At 36.4% G+C, this 19115-nt stretch overlaps 1 protein-coding gene across 2 annotated transcripts in view; it reads right to left on the bottom strand.

The window, feature by feature from the left end:
* Positions 1 to 451: 451 nt before the first annotated feature.
* The window catches only part of LOC145276775 (EGF domain-specific O-linked N-acetylglucosamine transferase-like), a 170380-nt gene continuing 151716 nt past the window's right edge, over positions 452 to 19115 (bottom strand). For both annotated transcript variants that reach the window (XM_080128085.1, XM_080128169.1), the window contains exons 16-17: positions 15693 to 15795; positions 452 to 1130 (exon numbers count right to left, since the gene is read on the bottom strand). In XM_080128085.1, coding sequence (XP_079984211.1) covers positions 963 to 1130; positions 15693 to 15795 — 271 coding nt within the window. In that variant the 3' untranslated portion in view covers positions 452 to 962. The remainder of the gene's footprint in view (positions 1131 to 15692; positions 15796 to 19115) is intronic.

Here is a 19115-nt window from a genome sequence, read left to right on the forward strand (position 1 = left end):
GCAAGATTTCCATTAAATAGAAAGCAAATGTCAAAAAGAAATGGTTTCATTGAAAATATTTCAAAATTGTTATCAAAAACACCAGTTGCTATTTTACCCATAGCTAGAGAGGGGTGTCCACTTTCTAAAAATCTGTTTGAATCTATTGTGTTTTTTTTTTATCTTAACACAACGTATAACATGAATTTAGACTACATGTCCCTCCCCCCACTCCCTATTCAAAAAAAAAAAAAAAGAATGTATCCATGCTGTCCATACACACAACTCTCATAATCCAGATATTCATAAATTTGGAACATTTATTACACCAACAATGAGATTAAAATGCCACATTCATATTCACAAGAGAACAGCTTTTCCAATATACAGACCATGCATAGGTGATTGATGCCCAAAGTTGAACTAATTTGCATATGACTTTGCAAAAGAACATTAATTAATTAACCATTCATTTTTATTGTTTTCTAATTTGTTGATTATTGTCATTTTAATTTTACACAAGTTTATTTACATCACGGATAAATGCTTAGCATTTTTAATGAAAGGAATTTTTCCAGTCCTTTCTGGGCAATTTACTTCTGGAGATTGCAATTCTTGGCTTCCTAAATTTCCCCAGGAAACTTTAGGGCATATGTTACACAAGTATATTTATATATCAAACTGAACCCTCTTATAAAAATTAAACAAATGATTTTTAGAAAAAAGTATTTTTATTTTGATAATCTAAAAATTCGATGTTAGATGAAATCTATGCGCACTCTGCAAATATTTAATACTATCTCAGACTCTCAAATAAATGTAAAAGGTGAAATCCCAAAAATTATGCAAAAATGAATTCTATAAAATAAAAATCTTAAATTACGATATCCTTGTAAAAAAAAAAAAAAAAAATCCAGTTTCCACCATTTTTTTGTTGTTGTTTTTTTGGGTGGAGAAGGAGTGTGGTTGTTTTCTCTTCATTTTTAAAGTTCGGTTTTTACTTTTGGGTTGTATTTCTGGGCATAACCATTCCAAAAATCCGGATGACCAAGAACATAATCAGCTGCCTGCAACACGAGACGTATAAACTCTTTCACATCAAAGGAATAGTTGGTGAATTTTGCATGAGCCCCCAAAGTTGGATGATGCCCCTGAAATAAGATAATAGATCGGGTTAAAGTATAAAGAATCTGATCAGACTACTGAGCTTAGGAGTCTGTAACAGAAATTATGTGGTACATTTGCTTGTGTTTAAAACAAAGGTAATTTCTATAAAAACTAAATATTTATTCATAGAATTAGTTTGGTTGGTTTGGTTTATCGTATTTCAATCATTTTCGGGTTATTTAATGTCAATTAAATCCAGTATTTTTGGAAACGTTTTTATTCTTCAAATATTCATTTATGACATTTGATTGTTTTGTAGAAATAAAATATTTTTATTTTTGACTTTGCAGAACTTGATTGAGTTTTGCAAAGCAAAAAGAGAAAAAAGCGATATCAATGTTTGGTGCATCTATTGGTCAGGAAGCCAGTATCTTCAGACAGCCTGATCCAGTAGCACTAGATGCTCTAACAGGTATTAACTTTTTTATTTACTGACCAAATGTTTTTTATTGCTTTTTTCACCCCAAACAAGACGCACTGCCACTTGCACATAAGAGGCTACTATTTGGGACCAAATCTACAGCAATACTATGTAGGGAGTTGAGCAGCGAGATTGTTCGCACTACACTTCAACTTCTGCATATCAGCACAGCTAGGGAATTCCATAGTCTAGCAATTCAACAGAAGAAACCATTGGAATAGAAGGCTTTCCAGCATCTAAGGATCGTTACAGTGAAGGGGTGGGATTTTAAAATTCATCAGGTTAGTCAAGTGTATTTACATTGAGAGAGTACAAGTGTCTTCAGTTTGTCAGAGCACATTCCACTAAAGTACTTGTAAAATAGATACAAAGACACCATTTCAGTAATGGGGCAGGGGTTGAAATTTGGTTGATAGCACAGGAACTATTAGGTTGGAGATTCTTTTTTTGATTCTGTCTAAGAGCAAGAGACTTGTGACAGATGCAGCAGCTTTTGGGTAGCGTATTATTAATCATGGCAATATAGTGGTTGAAGAGGTTTCTTGTAATTATTAAAGGAAAGAAGCTTACTCTTGGCAGCATTGAATGTTACCATCTATTTATGTCCGCATTCCACCACAAAATGGAGGTTTTCCACTAAGGTTTCAGCCATTAAAGGTATAACAATTGACCCCTGTGGCACACCCACATTTATATCATGTTGTTTTGAAGCACAAGCATTGAAGACAACCTGAATTTTCCTCTTGTCTGAGAAGGATTTGATTATATTAAGTATTTGTCCAGTAATTACAAATGCTTTAATTCTCATAAGATAATCCTTGTACCAAACCCTATCAAAGGCCTTAGATATATCTAGGGTTACTGCCCTAGCTTGCCCATCCAGTGCATGGTATATAGAGATTACAGTTATGATATCTGCAGTAAAACTAGCTCACCTAAATCCATACTGCTGATTGAGAAAAATTGGGTAGTGATCGCTGCCGCACTGGTCATTATGTACCTCCCATTGGAAGTCCATAAATATTGTGGGGGAGCATAGTGTTAGGTCAATAGCTGATGTCGTTCCTGTGCCTGGGTGAAGGTATGTGTGTGTTTTGTCGTTAAATATAGTTACTTCGGATGATTCCAGTAATGATTCAATGATTTTCCAAGTTTGGTTAATATTCTCACATCCCCACATTTTGTTATGGGCGTTGAAGTCTCCCATTAATATAAAAGGTGTGGGGAGTTATGTTATCAGATCTTCAATTTCGATTTTATTTAGTTTATGTTTAGGTGGAGTGTAGATTGAACAAATAGTTGTTGGTCGGTGAAGTGTAGCTTTAACTGCTATCATTTGAAGGCTTATTTGGAGTTGTAGTTTTATATGTGGTATCTGTTTTTTTATTATAATTGAGGTGCCACCTATTGGTCGATTATCTGTTTGTGATCTACTTGTTTGGTTGTAAATGTGGTATCCTTTGACGTTGATGGTGTTCGTTTCTTTTAGAAGAGTTTCCTGTAGGCCAATTATGCTGAGGTTATATTGTGTTATTATATGTTTGATTTCTTCGTAGTTTGGTTTTATGCCTCTGCAGTTCCACTGTATGATGTTTTTATTCATTTGGATAAATAAATTTGTTTTTTTTTTATCTGTTTGGTTTTTGTTTAGGTTTTTATATCTAGTATTCTATTGATTTGTTGTGTTTTGAGTGGTTTTTGTTTTGTGTTTACTTGAACTGCTTGGCTCCTCAGTCTCCATTTTCTCCTCCTGTTTTTGGAGCTAGATTTATTTCTGTGACTCTCGATTTCAATCAATTCAAATTTGTTTTCATTTTCGATTAATAATATTTCTGTTTTTTGTTTATTTTGATTTTTGGAAAGAGGATTTGTGTTTTCCGGTTTTGTTTCCATCTTTCCAGATATTGTGTGTTTGTCTTCTGCTTTTGTCCTTGTTCGTGATTTGGATCTTTCACGGTTTATTTGTGGTTTTTGTTGTTCGGAGATTAGCTTAAGTAGGTCTTGGTAGTGGGTTTGGTTTGTTTGGTTTAAAATTTTTGTGATGTCTGCGTAAGTGTTTATTTTTTCTCGAGAGCTTGCTATTTTCCTTGCTTCAGGAAAGGAAGCGTTTTTTTTGTATTTTATTTCAGCTATCTCTTTTTCTTTTGTGTAGATTTTGCATATTTTAGAGTATGCTGGGTGTTTTTCTTGGCAATTTGGGCATTTTGTTTCGTTTGGGCATTCACTTTCAGTGTAGTTAGGTTTTTTTAAGCTACATTTTCCACACATTTTCTGTCCTTTGCATGTTTCTCTGCTATGTCTATATTTATGACACTTGAAACATCTCAGAGGGGCTGGTATATATTGTTCTACTTTTTCTATTGTGTATCCGATTTTTATTTCTTTGGGAATTTTTGGCGTATTGAATGTTAGTACGTAGGTTTTTGTAGGTATGGTTTGACCATTCCTTTTTATGTTTATTCGAACATGATCAATTACTCCCTGTTTTCTTAGGGCATTTTCTATTTCTTCTGCTGTAGCCAAGGTTAATTCATGGCTTTTTATAACACCTTTTGATGTGTTTAGTCTTTCATGAGCATAACTTTTGCATTTATAGATATGGAATTTTTCCATCTCTAAGATATTTTTTGCGTCTTTATAGTTGTCTACTGTGACAAGTAGATTGCCATTTTTCATTTTTTTTGCTGTTTTTGGGTTGCTGTTTTGAGACAGTATTTTTTTCAATTAAGAATGGAGACAGATCGTTGATCTTTTTTCCTTCTAAGGTTTCGATTACTATGAATCTTGGGTATTTTTCTTTATCAATTGTTTCATAGTTATATTCTTGTTCACTGTCTGAGCTGGTTATGTCAGAGTGGGTTCTTTTCGATTTTGTTTTATTTTTTGGTTTCTGGGTTTTTTTGTTTGGGCTTATTATATTTTCATCTCTTTTGCTCCCCACACTCCTCGGAGCCCAAAACTGGGAAATGTTAGGGGGGAAACCCATTCGCCCTTTCATCCCAGGGATACAAAAAAGATATACTCAATTGGTTGAGTTTGTTCCATCATTTCCTGTTTCCTCCTTTAGTTTCTTCTTTCCTAGTTTGATAGAAACATTGGTTAGGGAGGAGTTGTGTGGTTTTTGTCTCAATTGATTGACCCTTGCCATCGCTTTCTAACACTTACCTGGTTCATCTATGTTTGTAGTAATAAGATGTTGTATTATCTTTAGATTAAATTTTTTTTTTTTTTTTTTAAATGTTATAATTGACATTTTCAGTGTTAGGGCTTGACATGACTAGCCGATTGATCAGATCGGGCCTCTCCAACCGCCCGTCTAGCCTAGTACAAGGCCAAAGTGGAGTGTTGCAACTGATACCTTTATTTTCCCTAGGCATCGGTTGCTCAGCCACCCACGGCCAACAGGTAGCCCAATTGAGGGACTTTTACCCTCTGCAGGGGGGCAGTTGGCGTATTCTAATGCCCCACTGACAGGGCCGAGCAACCAAATGGGGCCACACTAGCGGATGTCTTAAGGTAATTGATCGAGTTGTGACAATAGAGTTAATGTCAAAGAGGTTTGTGCACAAACAGGAATTGAAAAAAGATGAAACTTTGGTTGATTTCTTAGCCAGTAACCATCTCTCACTTAATCGACCAAATATGGCCATGCAACTTCCTGTAATTACTCCTCATTTCATTTAGGCAGTTGCTTATTATTTTTATTGTCACTGGACCTTTTTTTTTTGTCTCAAAGTGATTGTGATGAGAATTACATCTCTTAGATTCATTTTCAGAGAACTGATTTCAACACATTGAATACTGTCTGTTTGACCATTTAAGTATAACAGCATTCGCAAAAGCAAGTTTGTTCAGAATCACAAAATTTCAAAAGAGAATTGAGATTTTCATCTTTATGTCACCATTGATCATCGATTGAAAAGAATTGTCTTGCCCAACCAAATGATGAGAGTTTAGATAATTTATTAACACAACAGACAAGGGGAGATAATCTACTTGAGCAAAAAAAAAAAAGTGGTAGTAGGCAGGCAGGCTCAAACCCGTACCGCGAAGGAGGAAAATAATGTGAATAAAATAAACCTGACGTCTTTGCTGTCGCATCCATCGCCAAACTGGAAATGACAAATGTTTAAAATAAAGCAAGTCAATCGAATAGAGATGACTTTCGAAAATATTGGCAAAAAAAGTGCCCCTTCCCTGTAGAAAAGTACCCAGTTGAGAGTGGAGGAATTAATGTTTTTGGCCAATTTTTCGATATTTGTCGTTCGAAGGGTCGAACTTCAAAACGATACCGATCTCGTGAAATTCCGTCTTCTCTGTCAAAAGTTTTAGGCAGACATATGTACATACATACATTTAAACAGACAGGTGAGATTTATATTATAGATTCTAAGGAAAAGAAGAAAGTCACACAGAACAAGATCAGGTGATATTGTTCTAAAAAAAGGAACAGCTAAATTATCAAGACGTGGTGAACAGGTGAATTGTTATCATGAAAAAAAAAACATTTAAACATATGTGAAGTTATAAAACCTCAAAAATATCAGATGATAACACAATCGACATCTCTTTCACCCACAGCTCACAGTCTGCTTACTTTTCAGTCAGACATTGTATTGGACTAATATTCTTGCACGGCAAGTTAAATACCTTTCACAGCATTTGGTTATTTGTTAGATAATGATGGAAAGAGGGCATTTTAAAAGGAGGATGCAGCCTAAAAGCGATAGTCAAGAAATCACATCATTTCTTTAATAAATAGAGATGTGAGATGCATCTTTATTTATTAACCGAAAGCATAATAATGAAAGAAAAATAAAACAACGAAAGGGTTTATTTTAGTCGTAGAAAGTTGAAAGATGTCAGAATGCCCACCTTTGGAACACTGTTCCACTGGCATACTTCCTGCTTGAATACAACATGGTAGCTTTCAAATCAAATGTAAACAAGTTCCTGTTAAGCCATCCTCATAAATAATCAAATTCTATCCAATTTACACCATACAGTGATTAGTCGTAGAAAGTTGAAAGATGTCAGAGTGAATGCCCACCTTTGGAACACTGTTCCACTGGCATACTTCCTGCTTGAATACAACATGGTAGCTTTCAAATCAAATGTAAACAAGTTCCTGTTAAGCCATCCTCATAAATAATCAAATTCTATCCAATTTACACCATACAGTGATTACTATACCATCGCCTTACATTCATTACTTCTTATCCTTGAGTGGCTTTCAGGCCTTGATGTGGTGACTCCCAAGTAAAAAAAAAAAATTTTAAGTTCTTTGGTCTGTCGAAGTTCAGTCAGCAGTTATCTTCAGAATATCATCAATGCTGGAGTGGAGAAAAAGAGATGTGCTTCCTGGGTTTTCTTTCTGCTGACCAACCGTGATTCCCAAAGGGGCTAAAAAAAAACCCTTAGGCGGCAGATGGAATCAATGTGCCTTACAAGCTGATTGCTCAGTGGGTGGCCAAATTGCTTAGCAAGGACATTGATTTGCGAGAGAAAATAAATTTTTATTTTATTCCTGCTACACACAGACAAAAATAGATGCAGGACTCGGCAGTGTCAGCCAGCCCAACAACGGATTGGGATGGTAGGCACAGGTGACTGAAAGTCAACATCTCAGCATATCTAAATGGTATCTTTTCCTCTAAATCATTTCTTCTATGCATTTGTTTTTTGTCTGGTAAATAAACTCTTTAAAATTAATGTGGTCGTTAATAACCAAGGAACAGGAGCCAACGACACAAAACCTGGATTACAACGAGCATACAAGGGTATTATATGCTTGTGATGATAAGAGTGCTGGATAGCGGCATTAAATTTGTAGTATACTGATGTATATAACATGTCTATATAATGTGGGTATATATCTATATTTTTATAAAGTAATAGGGTTCGTGTGTTTCTGTCTGTGTGTACAGCTCTCCATCACCAACGAAATATAAAGGAGGTAAGAGGGTAGATCTCTCCTGGTAGAGAAACATTAGAACCCATTTTAGGATGTTTCTGTGATAGGAGACATAAGAATCTTTGCCTAATTTCTTTATATACTAGTCTACAAACCACCCCCATATCGAATGACTTATGCTCATTTGCATATCACATTATATTAAATCTCTTTAACTAATTACCTCGACCTTATTACGTATTGGAAATATTCTAATCATTTCAACTGTACTATTTACAAAATCTATTTAACATTTAATTATTTAATATATTTTCATTTAATTTTATATTCGATTTATTTCACTTTACGTATATTATCAAAACAATTCATTGGCGAGCAAAGCTTTATGTTTTGGGATTGTATTGAAAATGTAATGGAAATTTCAATTTCGTTCCGTTTTAATCTTTTATATTTTACTTGCCAATATAATTGAAAGAATACAATTCAACTATCGTAATTTTATATAAATAAACAAAAACAAATATTTTAAAATAAAACTTTATTAAAAAAGAAATAATTTTATTTTTAAATGAAAAAAATCAATTTAGTAAAATAATTGTATTAAACACCCCCAGCCTTGTCAGCAAACCTGTAAACCTATAAAAGTTAACATTTCGAATGTAAACAGTGATTTTTCGATTTTGTTAGCGCTTCTTGCCGCAATTAAAGACAATTAAAACGGAACTAACTTTATTTCCATTCTATTTTTTAAACAACCCCCAAAACATAACGCTCTCTTCCAGTTATAGCCAATTTTTTTTTAATTAAATAAAACAGGTCAAAATAAACAGATAAGCGCATTTTCTTTTACATTTTTCTTACAACCAACGTTGTCATTTTAACCAACTGCAGGATATCGTTACTTTTGTGGGGTTGTTTTGAAAATGGCACGGAGATTATAATTTCGTTCCAGTTTAATCTTTCTGGTCGAGCCTATTTCGAAAGCCTGTTTATCATAGATTTGAACTACAAATAATTTATTACATTTTGATTAAAAAAGACTTAAAGCTTATATTTATTTCATTTTTCTATTTATATATTGAATTAGTTATTTCCAGTCTTATTTAAACTTAGTGCTTTCTTTAAACCGGATGAACCTTTTATAAAAATATGAGTTTAACGTAAAGAACACGAACAAGGTTTTATTCAACTGAATTTCTTCCAGTTTACTAACAAAATATATAAATTTAAAAGAGATATAAATAATAAAATAAAAAGGTTATGTAATTTAAAAGAAATACACGTACTCACAAAAGCAGAACTTTTTTTTACACATTTTTTTCTTTAAAACCATAACAATGAGACTAACAATTACCTAGATCTTGGTAATTATTTGTTTTAATAGAACTGTTTTAATTGTACTGTTTACTTAGTTAACCTAAGTTGGTATTACATTTATTTTACATTTACTTTTTTTTTAATTATTACTTTTAGACTGTGACGTTTACACCCGGAAGTAATGAGTCACACGTAGGTCGCTTTTATTCATTCCTTTTGGTCAAGATCAAAGTGTAGTATCTGTTCCGGCAGATACTGCAAGCTATGACTAGCTATGACTAGCAAAGACCAGATGTGGGGGCAACCCCACATGTCTGACCTTTAACCAGCTCCCATTTCCCACCTCTCCGGAGCTGGTCCCCTTTTCCCCTTCCCCCTCCCTTCACTCCTCACATTAAAAATTGGCCTTGTGCCTAATTTGCTCGGTGGGGGAGCAAATAAATACCATCTGTTCTTCAGATGCTGCACTTCATTTTCTTGTTCTCTTTCGGTGGAGGAGAAATCCTTCACGACTGAGACAATTTTTATTTTTGTACCTTTTCTCCACGTTAAAAAACGACCCTGGTGTCTAACTCTGTCCCGTGGGGAGGCATAATTGTTTATAATTGTACTATTCAGAAATATTATTTATAGTTCGTCCATTTCAGTTAGTATACATTTCCTTTACGCTTAATTAATTTACAATCATTAATATCGTTAAACAATTCCGTTTAAAACCGAAATTATGCCACCCAAACGAAGTAGAAATGAAAGTGAGGAAGAAAGAATGGAAAGATTGGAAGCTAATAGACTAAGAGTTGCTGCAATTCGCTCCAATGAAAACAATTCAGATAGAGAAAGACGTCTAGAACTTAACAGGATACGTCAAAGAGAAAGGAGAGCAAGACTGTCAGATTTGGAAAGAGAAACCCAACGTGAAGCTGACAGAACTAGACATGCTGTAAGGCGGTTAAATTCATCACAAGATGAAATTCAAGAAAGGCAAAGATATGCACTGGAAAGAGAAGCAATATTACGATCGAATGAATTATATGAGGTAAGTAGACGTACACAAGGTGAGTTGAGAGTGGCTCAACGACATCAGAATGAATCGGAAACCCAACGAAGCTTTCGCCTATACCAAGGGCAACGAGAGGCTGCATGGAGAGAGAGTATGACTTTGCCCCAGCAATTGACAGAAAACGAGGCAGCTAGACAACGAATGACTGCTTTGAGACACCATGAAATAGAACACTGCAATAGAAAAGGATTGCTCTACAACAAAAATGACTCTCTCACTACAGCTGATATAGGAAAAATGGACAAAGTATGTCAACATTGCTCAGCTGTAAAATTTAAAGGAGAAACCCCTGGTTGTTGTTGTTCTTCTGGGAAAGTTGTGCTTGATAGCTTTCCACCACTGCCTCAGTTGCTTCAAGATTTGCTCTCCGGCAATGGTCCCATCTCTAAAGATTTTCTGCAAAATCTACGCAGTTATAACAATTGTTTTGCAATGACATCATTTGGTCACAAAATTGCGGCAGTACATGGGTGGAATCCTTCTTTTAGAATTCGAGGCCAGGTTTGCCACCAGATTGGGAGTCTTTTACCACCTGAAGATGAAACAGCAAAGTTTATTCAAGTCTACATCTTGGATAGTCTGGAAGAGGAACTACATAATCGGGGACGTGACAGTAGACTCAATAGAGACATTCTCCAAAGTCTGACTGAATTTTTACATGAGAACAACAGCTTTATTTGTCAGCTGAAAACAACAAAGGAGAGGATTGAAGAAGAACACTTGGTAGAACATAAAGTTGTCATAAGGGAAGACCGAAGGCCGCAAGAAGAGCATCCACGGCGATTCAATGCTCCAACAACAACGTATGAGATTGGAATATTAATGGAGAATGAACCAACAGCTAACCGGGATATTGTCTTGCGTTTTAGAAATGATACATTAAAATGGATCTCCGAACTACATCCCCTCTACGATACTTTAATGTACCTGTTAATGTACCCCTATGGTTCTCCATCTTACAACATCTACATGAAGGCATCCAATGGGCGAAAAGTTACCCAACAGCAATTTTATTCGTACCATTTAATGACTCGGCCTGGAAACTATTTTCTCTGGTACCGAAGGCTATTTCAACAATGGCTGGTGGATGTGTACTGCAAGATTGAAACAGAACGTTTACAGTTCCTGAGGCGTGAGCAACAGACCCTGAGAGCTGACAATTATAGCAACTTGAGAGATTCAATTCTTAGGGAGGATGGGAATCCAGAACAGTTTGGTCAACGAGTTGTACTTCCGGCAACTTATACAGGAGGCCCTCGATACATGTTTGAGCGTCAAAGTGATGCCATGGCATATGTTCGGCGAATGGGCCGAGCCGACCTCTTCATCATGTTCACAACAAATCCAAAGTGGACAGAAATTACAGAAAATTGTCTTCAAGGGCAAGACCCTCAGGATCGTCCAGATATTGTTGCCAGGGTTTTCAGGCAGAAGCTAAAAAAGTTACTTGAATTTATTAAAAAGGGAGGATTTGGCAGGTTGAGGGCTTTCCTGTACAGTATTGAATATCAAAAAAGAGGACTGCCGCATGCACACATCCTCACCTGGCAGGCCCCAGAGGACAAACTTCTACCAGAAAAAATGGATCTCTGCATATCTGCAGGGATCCCTGACAAAGAGGAAGATCCTGATCTTCATGCTAAAGTGATGGCACATATGGTGCATGGACCTTGTGGACCATTTAATCCAAATTGTCCATGTATGATTGACAACAAATGTTCCAAAAAATACCCAAAAGAATTTCTTCAGTGTACCAAGCAAGGCCAAGACTCTTACCCCAAGTACAGGCGAAGAAAACCAGAAGATGGAGGCCAGACTGGTACAATAAGGATGAAGAGAAATGGTCGGTATGTTAATCAAGAAATAACAAACCAGTGGATTGTTCCGTACAACAAGGTCCTCCTTCAGCAGTTCAACGCTCACATTAACGTAGAAATTTGCAGCTCGATCCAAAGCATCAAATATGTCCTCAAATACGTGAATAAAGGATGTGATCAAGCAGTGTTTGAACTACAAAGAACTGATGGAGCAGCTAACCAACAAGGCCAAGTACAAAGTCACATTGTGGATGAGATCCAGCAGTTCCAGAATGCAAGGTATGTCGGCAGTTCAGAGGCAGCCTGGAGGATATTGGAACATCCCATCCATGAACATTTCCCCCCAATTGTACAACTTTCTGTTCATCTTGAAAATGGGCAGCGTGTCATGTTCTCAGCTGATACTGCTCTGGAACGAGCCCAAGGTCCACCGCCTGCCACAACTTTGACAGCATTTTTTCAACTCTGGCATGAGGATGACTTTGCAAGGGGTCTCAAATACGTAGAAGTCCCTGAGTTTTACACTTGGAACAAATCGACAAAGAAATGGATGAGAAGAATGCGTGGGGTACAAGTTGAAGGTACTGAAAATGATGATGTATGGAAGGCACCATGCATTGGGAGAATCTACACGATTAGTCCAAAAGCAGGGGAGTGTTATTTCTTATGCCTGTTGCTCAATGAGGTTGCTGGTCCAACTTCATTTCAAAATTTGCGAGCATACAATGGTCAGGTGTTTGAAACATACAGAGCAGCGTGCCTTGCTCGAGGCCTTCTAGAAAATGACCATCACTTGCATCAAGCAGTAGGAGAGGCAAGTGCCACTCAATCACCTTCAAATTTGCGAAGCCTATTTGTGATAATTTTAACAGCCTGTGAGCCAAGAAATCCTCTTGAGATCTGGATGGCTTTTCGTGATGTAATATCTGAAGACATTCTTCACAGATACAGGCAAGAAGTTAACAATCCAGAAGCAGATTTTAATGAGGACATCTACAATAAAACTCTTTGTCTAATTGAAGAAAAAGTTCTCCTTATGTGCGGTCAACCATTGGCAAGCTATGAATTACCTGCACCAATGCAAGGGAGAGATGAAAGACTCGCGAGAGAGTATCAACGTGAAGTTACTTATAATCTTGAAGAACTTCCCTACAAGCAGAAAATATGCAAGAAAAACTGACCGATTCTCAAAGAGAAGTTTACAATTCATTCATGGCAATGTTGGAAGCACAAGGTGAAATGAACAAAAACATGATGTTTCTTGATGCTCCAGGTGGTACGGGCAAGACTTTTGTAATCAATTTGATCCTTGCAAAGATTAGATCCATGAGAAAGATTGTGCTTGCAACAGCATTCAGTGGCATTGCTGCTACTCTACTACAAGGTGGCCGCACTCTTCACAGCACTTTTAAAGTACCCTTGGATACTCATCGAATGGATCAGCCAGTTTGCAAAATTACTGGTAACTCAGCCTTGGCAAATGTAATTAGAGACACCTCTGCAATCATTGTAGACGAAGCCCCAATGACGCACAAGAGTGCTTATGAAGCAATTGACCGAACACTGCAAGACATCACAGGAAACAAGAATCCCATGGGTGGCATTCCAACCTTATTTTGCGGTGATTTCCGTCAAATCCTCCCAGTGGTTAAAAATGGCACAAGGGCTAACATTGTCAATGCAAGTTTGAAACAATCCTATCTCTGGAGGCACGTTATAGTGAAGAGACTGACTACTAATATGAGAGCCTATATCTCTGATAACACAGCTGCAGCAGACTTCTCAAAATTGCTTCTCCAAATCGGTAATGGTCAGTTTCCTATCACTTCTTCACCTGACACAATTAAGATTCCAACTGCGCTTGGTAAATGTGTCGGTAATCAGAAGCAACTGAAAGACAAAGTGTACCCAGACCTGCAAAACAATGGAAAATCACCGGATTGGCTTGCTGAGAGGGCTATTATTTCGCCATTAAACAGCAATGTGAATCATTTGAACAATTCAATAATGGATGAATTTCCAGGAGACACAAAGCAATACAAGTCAGTTGATTCAGCTACTAATGAATATGAAGCTGTTCACTACCCTGTGGAGTTTTTAAACTCTTTGGAGATATCTGGAATGCCTCCACACATTTTAAATCTCAAAATTGGATCGCCAATCATGATTCTTCGATCCTTGGAACCGCCAAAAATAACAAACGGAACCAGATGTGTTATCACCAGATTGCACACCAATGTACTTGAGGCCACCATTTCCTGTGGTCCCTACAAAGGCGAAACCGTTCTACTGCCAAGGATCCCCTTAGTTCCATCGGACTCAGTACTTCCATTTAAATTCCGGAGACTCCAATTTCCTGTGAAGGTGTGTTTTGCAATGAGCATAAACAAAAGTCAAGGTCAGACATTTAACACCATTGGCGTAGACTTGACATCAGACTGCTTCAGTCACGGTATGTTCTACGTCTCCATCAGCCGGACAGGAAGTTCAGAAAAACTCTACATTCTGGCTCCAAATCAAAGCAGCAGAAATGTAGTTTACCCTGAGGCTCTTTAGTGAAAAGTTCGAGAAATGGATATGAGGAAAAACTGACATGATCTGATTGTGGTAAGTTTTTAGTATTGAATGTGCAAGATAAAATTTAAGCAAGAGTTGAAAATGACTTCAATGAAAAATTTACTATGTAACATCAAGTAACCTTCCTTTTTGATGAAAATGTTTTGTGAAGTTCCTGATTGAATTTCAGTCACTACAAGAGGTAGTTAAAATGTTAATCACCTTATGCAATCGTTGCTCTTACAACATCAACTTACTGGAAAGGTGCCCACAGATTTTGGTACCCGAGTGCGCAACAAAGCTCCGTGCGAAGCACGGGTATCTTTGCTAGTATATATATATATGTTTACTTGTTACTGTGATCACCCCAAGTGTTTGTGATCGTCTGGTGGGTACAATGTTCGTTGCGGGTGTGTGTGTGCGTGTGACTGTTTACACACACATATATATAATTCAAACAGGACATATAATGGTTTATAAACAGTTCCTCATTCCTCAATGAGACGAATATGAATGCATCTTCGTCCAAAGGAAAATGCCAAGATACGAATTATAGATTTTTATTCTTATCTGCAACACTTGTTAAAGGTTACATTTTACTGTACCTTATGCTTGATGTGTTGACTCCCACGTAAAACAAAAATGTAACGGGCATGTAACTATCTCCAATTTTAAATTTCAACTAGCTGACTACGGGCCACATAACTATATGAACATCATCTGATCCTTGTCATGTACCCCATTTTTTTTGTTATTATTAACTGTATTCCAAAATCTTATTAACATCATTGTTTATGAAAACCAAATTCCTAACTGTAATTATGTATCTCACACATTTTGCCATTCAAAACATTTTTCTACAAACATTTCTTTTCTCTAACGGATATTTTTCTCAATAACATTTTTCTACAAACATTTCTTTTCTCTAACGGATATTTATCTCAATAACAACTGACAATCGCAGTCCCTCATTAGGTTACTTGACGATGCGCAGGAATCCAATAATGCACCAAGATTATAACATCTTAATTTTTTCATAGAATTAAGATTTCTCGGACTACTGTTCTCGTCTTGAGTATCATTTTCACGTTTCGGTCGATGTAACCTTCAATCTTTTTCAGGTGTACCTTGTCAAATTCAGAAATGTTTCTGTTGAATTTGTTAGCAATCTGATAAAATTTGATGGTGTAATCATATTGGTTTTTTTTTCAGTTTTTTTTCACAAAAATGAAATTAGTACTTTTGCATGCTATTTTTGAGATAGGATTTTCAAGTTAAATTCAATTTTTATGGCATATTGTTTATGAAATTGTTAGGTGAAAGTAGAGAATAGTTATGAAAGCCTCCCCCCACACTCTCCTCATATTAAGACTAGCTTTCTAATTAATAACGTTATTTCAGCATGATGCATAAACTGCACAAGTCTCATAAAATAAAATTTGAATAGAAGTCATAACTAACCTCATCTTCCTGAACAAGTTTCTTTGCATTTTGCCAAGTGATATATTTAACACCTCTCAGATTAGTCAGGTCCTGATAGCAGTCCTCATCTTCACAGTTGTACCTGGATAAGCAGGGTGCGGACAGAGAGAAAAAGAGATTTATTATTTTCTGTACAATAAAAGTTAATAAATATACATGACAATTAAGCTACACAAAATTTTCCGTGTTTAATCCTCATCATAATTCATTAGGCTATTGCATGGAATTGATGTTACCATATTTTTTTATATATATTCATGGGGTGTTAAGTTTGCTAGTTAGCCAATTGGATTCTTTGTTATTCCCACACCTATTTTCAGCAGCCAATGATTGTGCGTTTATCAGACAAATGTTCATTCGATTGTAAACTCGTGTCTATGTTTATTTAGCCATCTGTCTTTGTGTATTAAAAGGTGACATTTTTAAAAACTTGGATAATATTACGATTACTACACATTTACTACCGCTTGTTCTCAAAGTTAGATATTTGAGTCGTTGACTTCGTTGAATGGCTTCACTTGATTCAATCCATTGCCATGCTTCTGTTAAACTATGAGGTTTCAGGTTCTCTTCCTAGGTCGACCTCTGTGACAGGCTCCAGCAACAAAGTTAACGATTCTTCTTGGCCACTTTTTGACAGTCATGCGTTGGATGTGACCAAACCATCTCAGTCTATATTAGTTTAGTTTTTTATTTATTTATTAATTATTATTTATTAGAAATTTCTTAGAGATGTAGCTGATGCTTTTCTAGGTGTCGCCATTCAATCCTAATGTCGGGTCCGTACCGATTGGATAGTAATTGTCTGTATTTTTTTTTAGATGAAAACACCTCATCTCAAAAATACAGACAATTACTATCCAATCGGTATAGATGTAGCTGATGTTCCAACACCACCTATTACCTTCCATAACGTGAGACAGGAGATAACGCAAGAGATATGTCCGACAAAAATATTAAATCTTAGTTATTCAACATATTAAACTAAATTTAAGTGATCGAACCTTAATGAAAGTGAATGGGAATATTCGTAATGGCCTCAAGAACTAAATTATTAGGCATGTGTGGTTGGGAGGGTGACATCCCACCCACATCCCACCCAGCATTGGTAGCATTGTACTAAATCTAATCTAAAAAAAAAACATCTAATAATAGTTTTGAATCTAATCGGTCCCACTTTGTTAACTAGGCTCCAACTCCTGTCCCATCACCACAATGTTACATCCCTGTGCCCATTTTACAAATATTTTAATGGAATGTGCTCTGATGAACTCATTGCACTTGTGCCTCATCGAGATACATATCCCCACAACAAACCTGCTTAGCAACAAAATCACACCCCTTCACTGCTGCGATCCCTGAATGTCACAAAGTTTTCTACTCAAATAGTTTCTTCCCTAGAACGGCTAGACTTTGGAATTCTCTTCCTGGGTCCTGCTTCCCAAACTGTACTGATATGCAGAAGTTCAAATGCAATGCAAACCAACATCTTAATCTTTCTTCTTAGGTATGGTTCCAATTAGTAGCCCCTTACGTTTAAGTGGCATCATGCCTTGTTTGAAGTGAAAGTAATTAAAAAAAAAAAAATCTTGTTTCTCCTCCTCCTCTTCTTCCCAATACGAACACAGTGGGTAGGTTTGCTGTGTCCAAAGTAGCACTCTCCCTAGACACGAGTGCCCAAATGTATTTGGTGACTTTAATGTCCACCACAGTTAGTTTGGCTTCTCTAACGACACCGACACAGCTGGTAGCATCACACATAACTTTTCTATATCCCATTCCTTGACACAGACAAACATTCCTGACCTGTATCGCAGATCGTCAGGACCAACAAATCTTACTTCTGGGCCTATTTCTGATCACAGTTCCTGAGGATTGTGTAACAAATGATCATTGCTTTCTCAGAAATGCTGATCACACTGTGATAATGATAGACATTAACCCTGAACTCAATCCGAAGTTTAAGAGAGGCTCAATAAGGAAATATCTTTTCTCTTCCTGCTGAACAAAAACTTAGAAAAAAAATAAACATTCTGAAAAAAAAAAAAAAAAAAAACATTCTGAAGAAAAAAAAACACATTGAATTTGGTTGGGTGCTCTTTAAAGAAACAAGTTAGTCTGCTGCAAATCAGGTTAGCCAAAATAAGCAAAATTTTCTTTCAAGATTGTCAAAGCGACAATTGAAGCACATGTTCTCACACGGAAATTCTATAGAAAACCCAATCTTCCCAATGGTTTACTTCTACTTGCACAGCTGTCATTGCTCAAAGGCAGCATGTCAAGAAAAAATATACCGAAAACACCAGCCAAGAAAAAATATACTGAAAACACCAGCCAAGAAAAAATATACTGAAAACACCAGTCAAAAAAAAATATACTGAAAACACCAGCCAAGAAAAAATATACCGAAAACACCAGCCAAGAAAAAATATACTGAAAACACCAGAAAACGCATTGAAGTACAGAAATTAGGAACTTGTGACTTCTGAAAAATCTATAACAGTGTAGTAAATAATGGGTAATCAACAATTCCTCTACTATCCTCTACTACTATGTTGTAGTTGTTTGTATGGCAACTGAGAAGGCTAATCTGCTTGCCTGTCAATTTGCCTACAGCTCTACTTTGGACCCAGCAAACCACTACCTCACAGATTTTCCTCAGAGAACAGAAACTACACTAAATGATCTGAAAATCACAAATAATCTCGAATAAACGATAAAAAATCTAAACACCTCAAAAGCATCTCCTCCCAGCCATACTATTAAAAAAAAATGCTCCGCTGAGTTTGCTCCAGTTCTCGCCAAACTTTTCAACAAATGCTTTAATGAATCATGCTTTCCTGATTGCTGGAAAACTGCTTCTATGGTACCAGTTTACAAGAATTCTGGCGAAAAATCTGATCCATTAAATTATCGCCCCATTAGCGTCCTCTCTCTTTGCCAAAATATTTGAGTCCATGATTAATCAAGATCTAGTCCACCACCTCACAGCTGTTAAACTTCTGTCTGACCAACAGTATGGGTTTAGACAAGCCCGTTCTACTGCAGATATTCTGACTGTAATCTTTGAACATATATACAATGCATTAGATAAAGCAGGGGAGGTTAACGCAGTAGCCCTAGATATATCTAAGGCCTTTGACAGAGTATGGTATGATGGTTTTCTCATGAAAATCAAATCCTATGGTATTACTAGACAAATAAATACTTAATATAATTAAATCCTTCTTAAGTAAGAATAGAATCCAGATATTCGTATGTCCAGTCTGTGGTGAAATGGGGACAAAAATGGATGATACACATCCAATGCTGCTAAGACTAAACTCCTTTTCTTTAATAACTACAAGAAAGCTTCTCAACCACTAATAGCCATGGCTAATGATACATTATCTGAAAGTACAT

Source organism: Euprymna scolopes, chromosome 1 (genome assembly GCF_053919585.1).
Source record: "Euprymna scolopes isolate OS-2025 chromosome 1, ASM5391958v1, whole genome shotgun sequence".
In the NCBI taxonomy this organism is placed as follows: Eukaryota; Metazoa; Mollusca; class Cephalopoda; order Sepiida; family Sepiolidae; genus Euprymna; species Euprymna scolopes.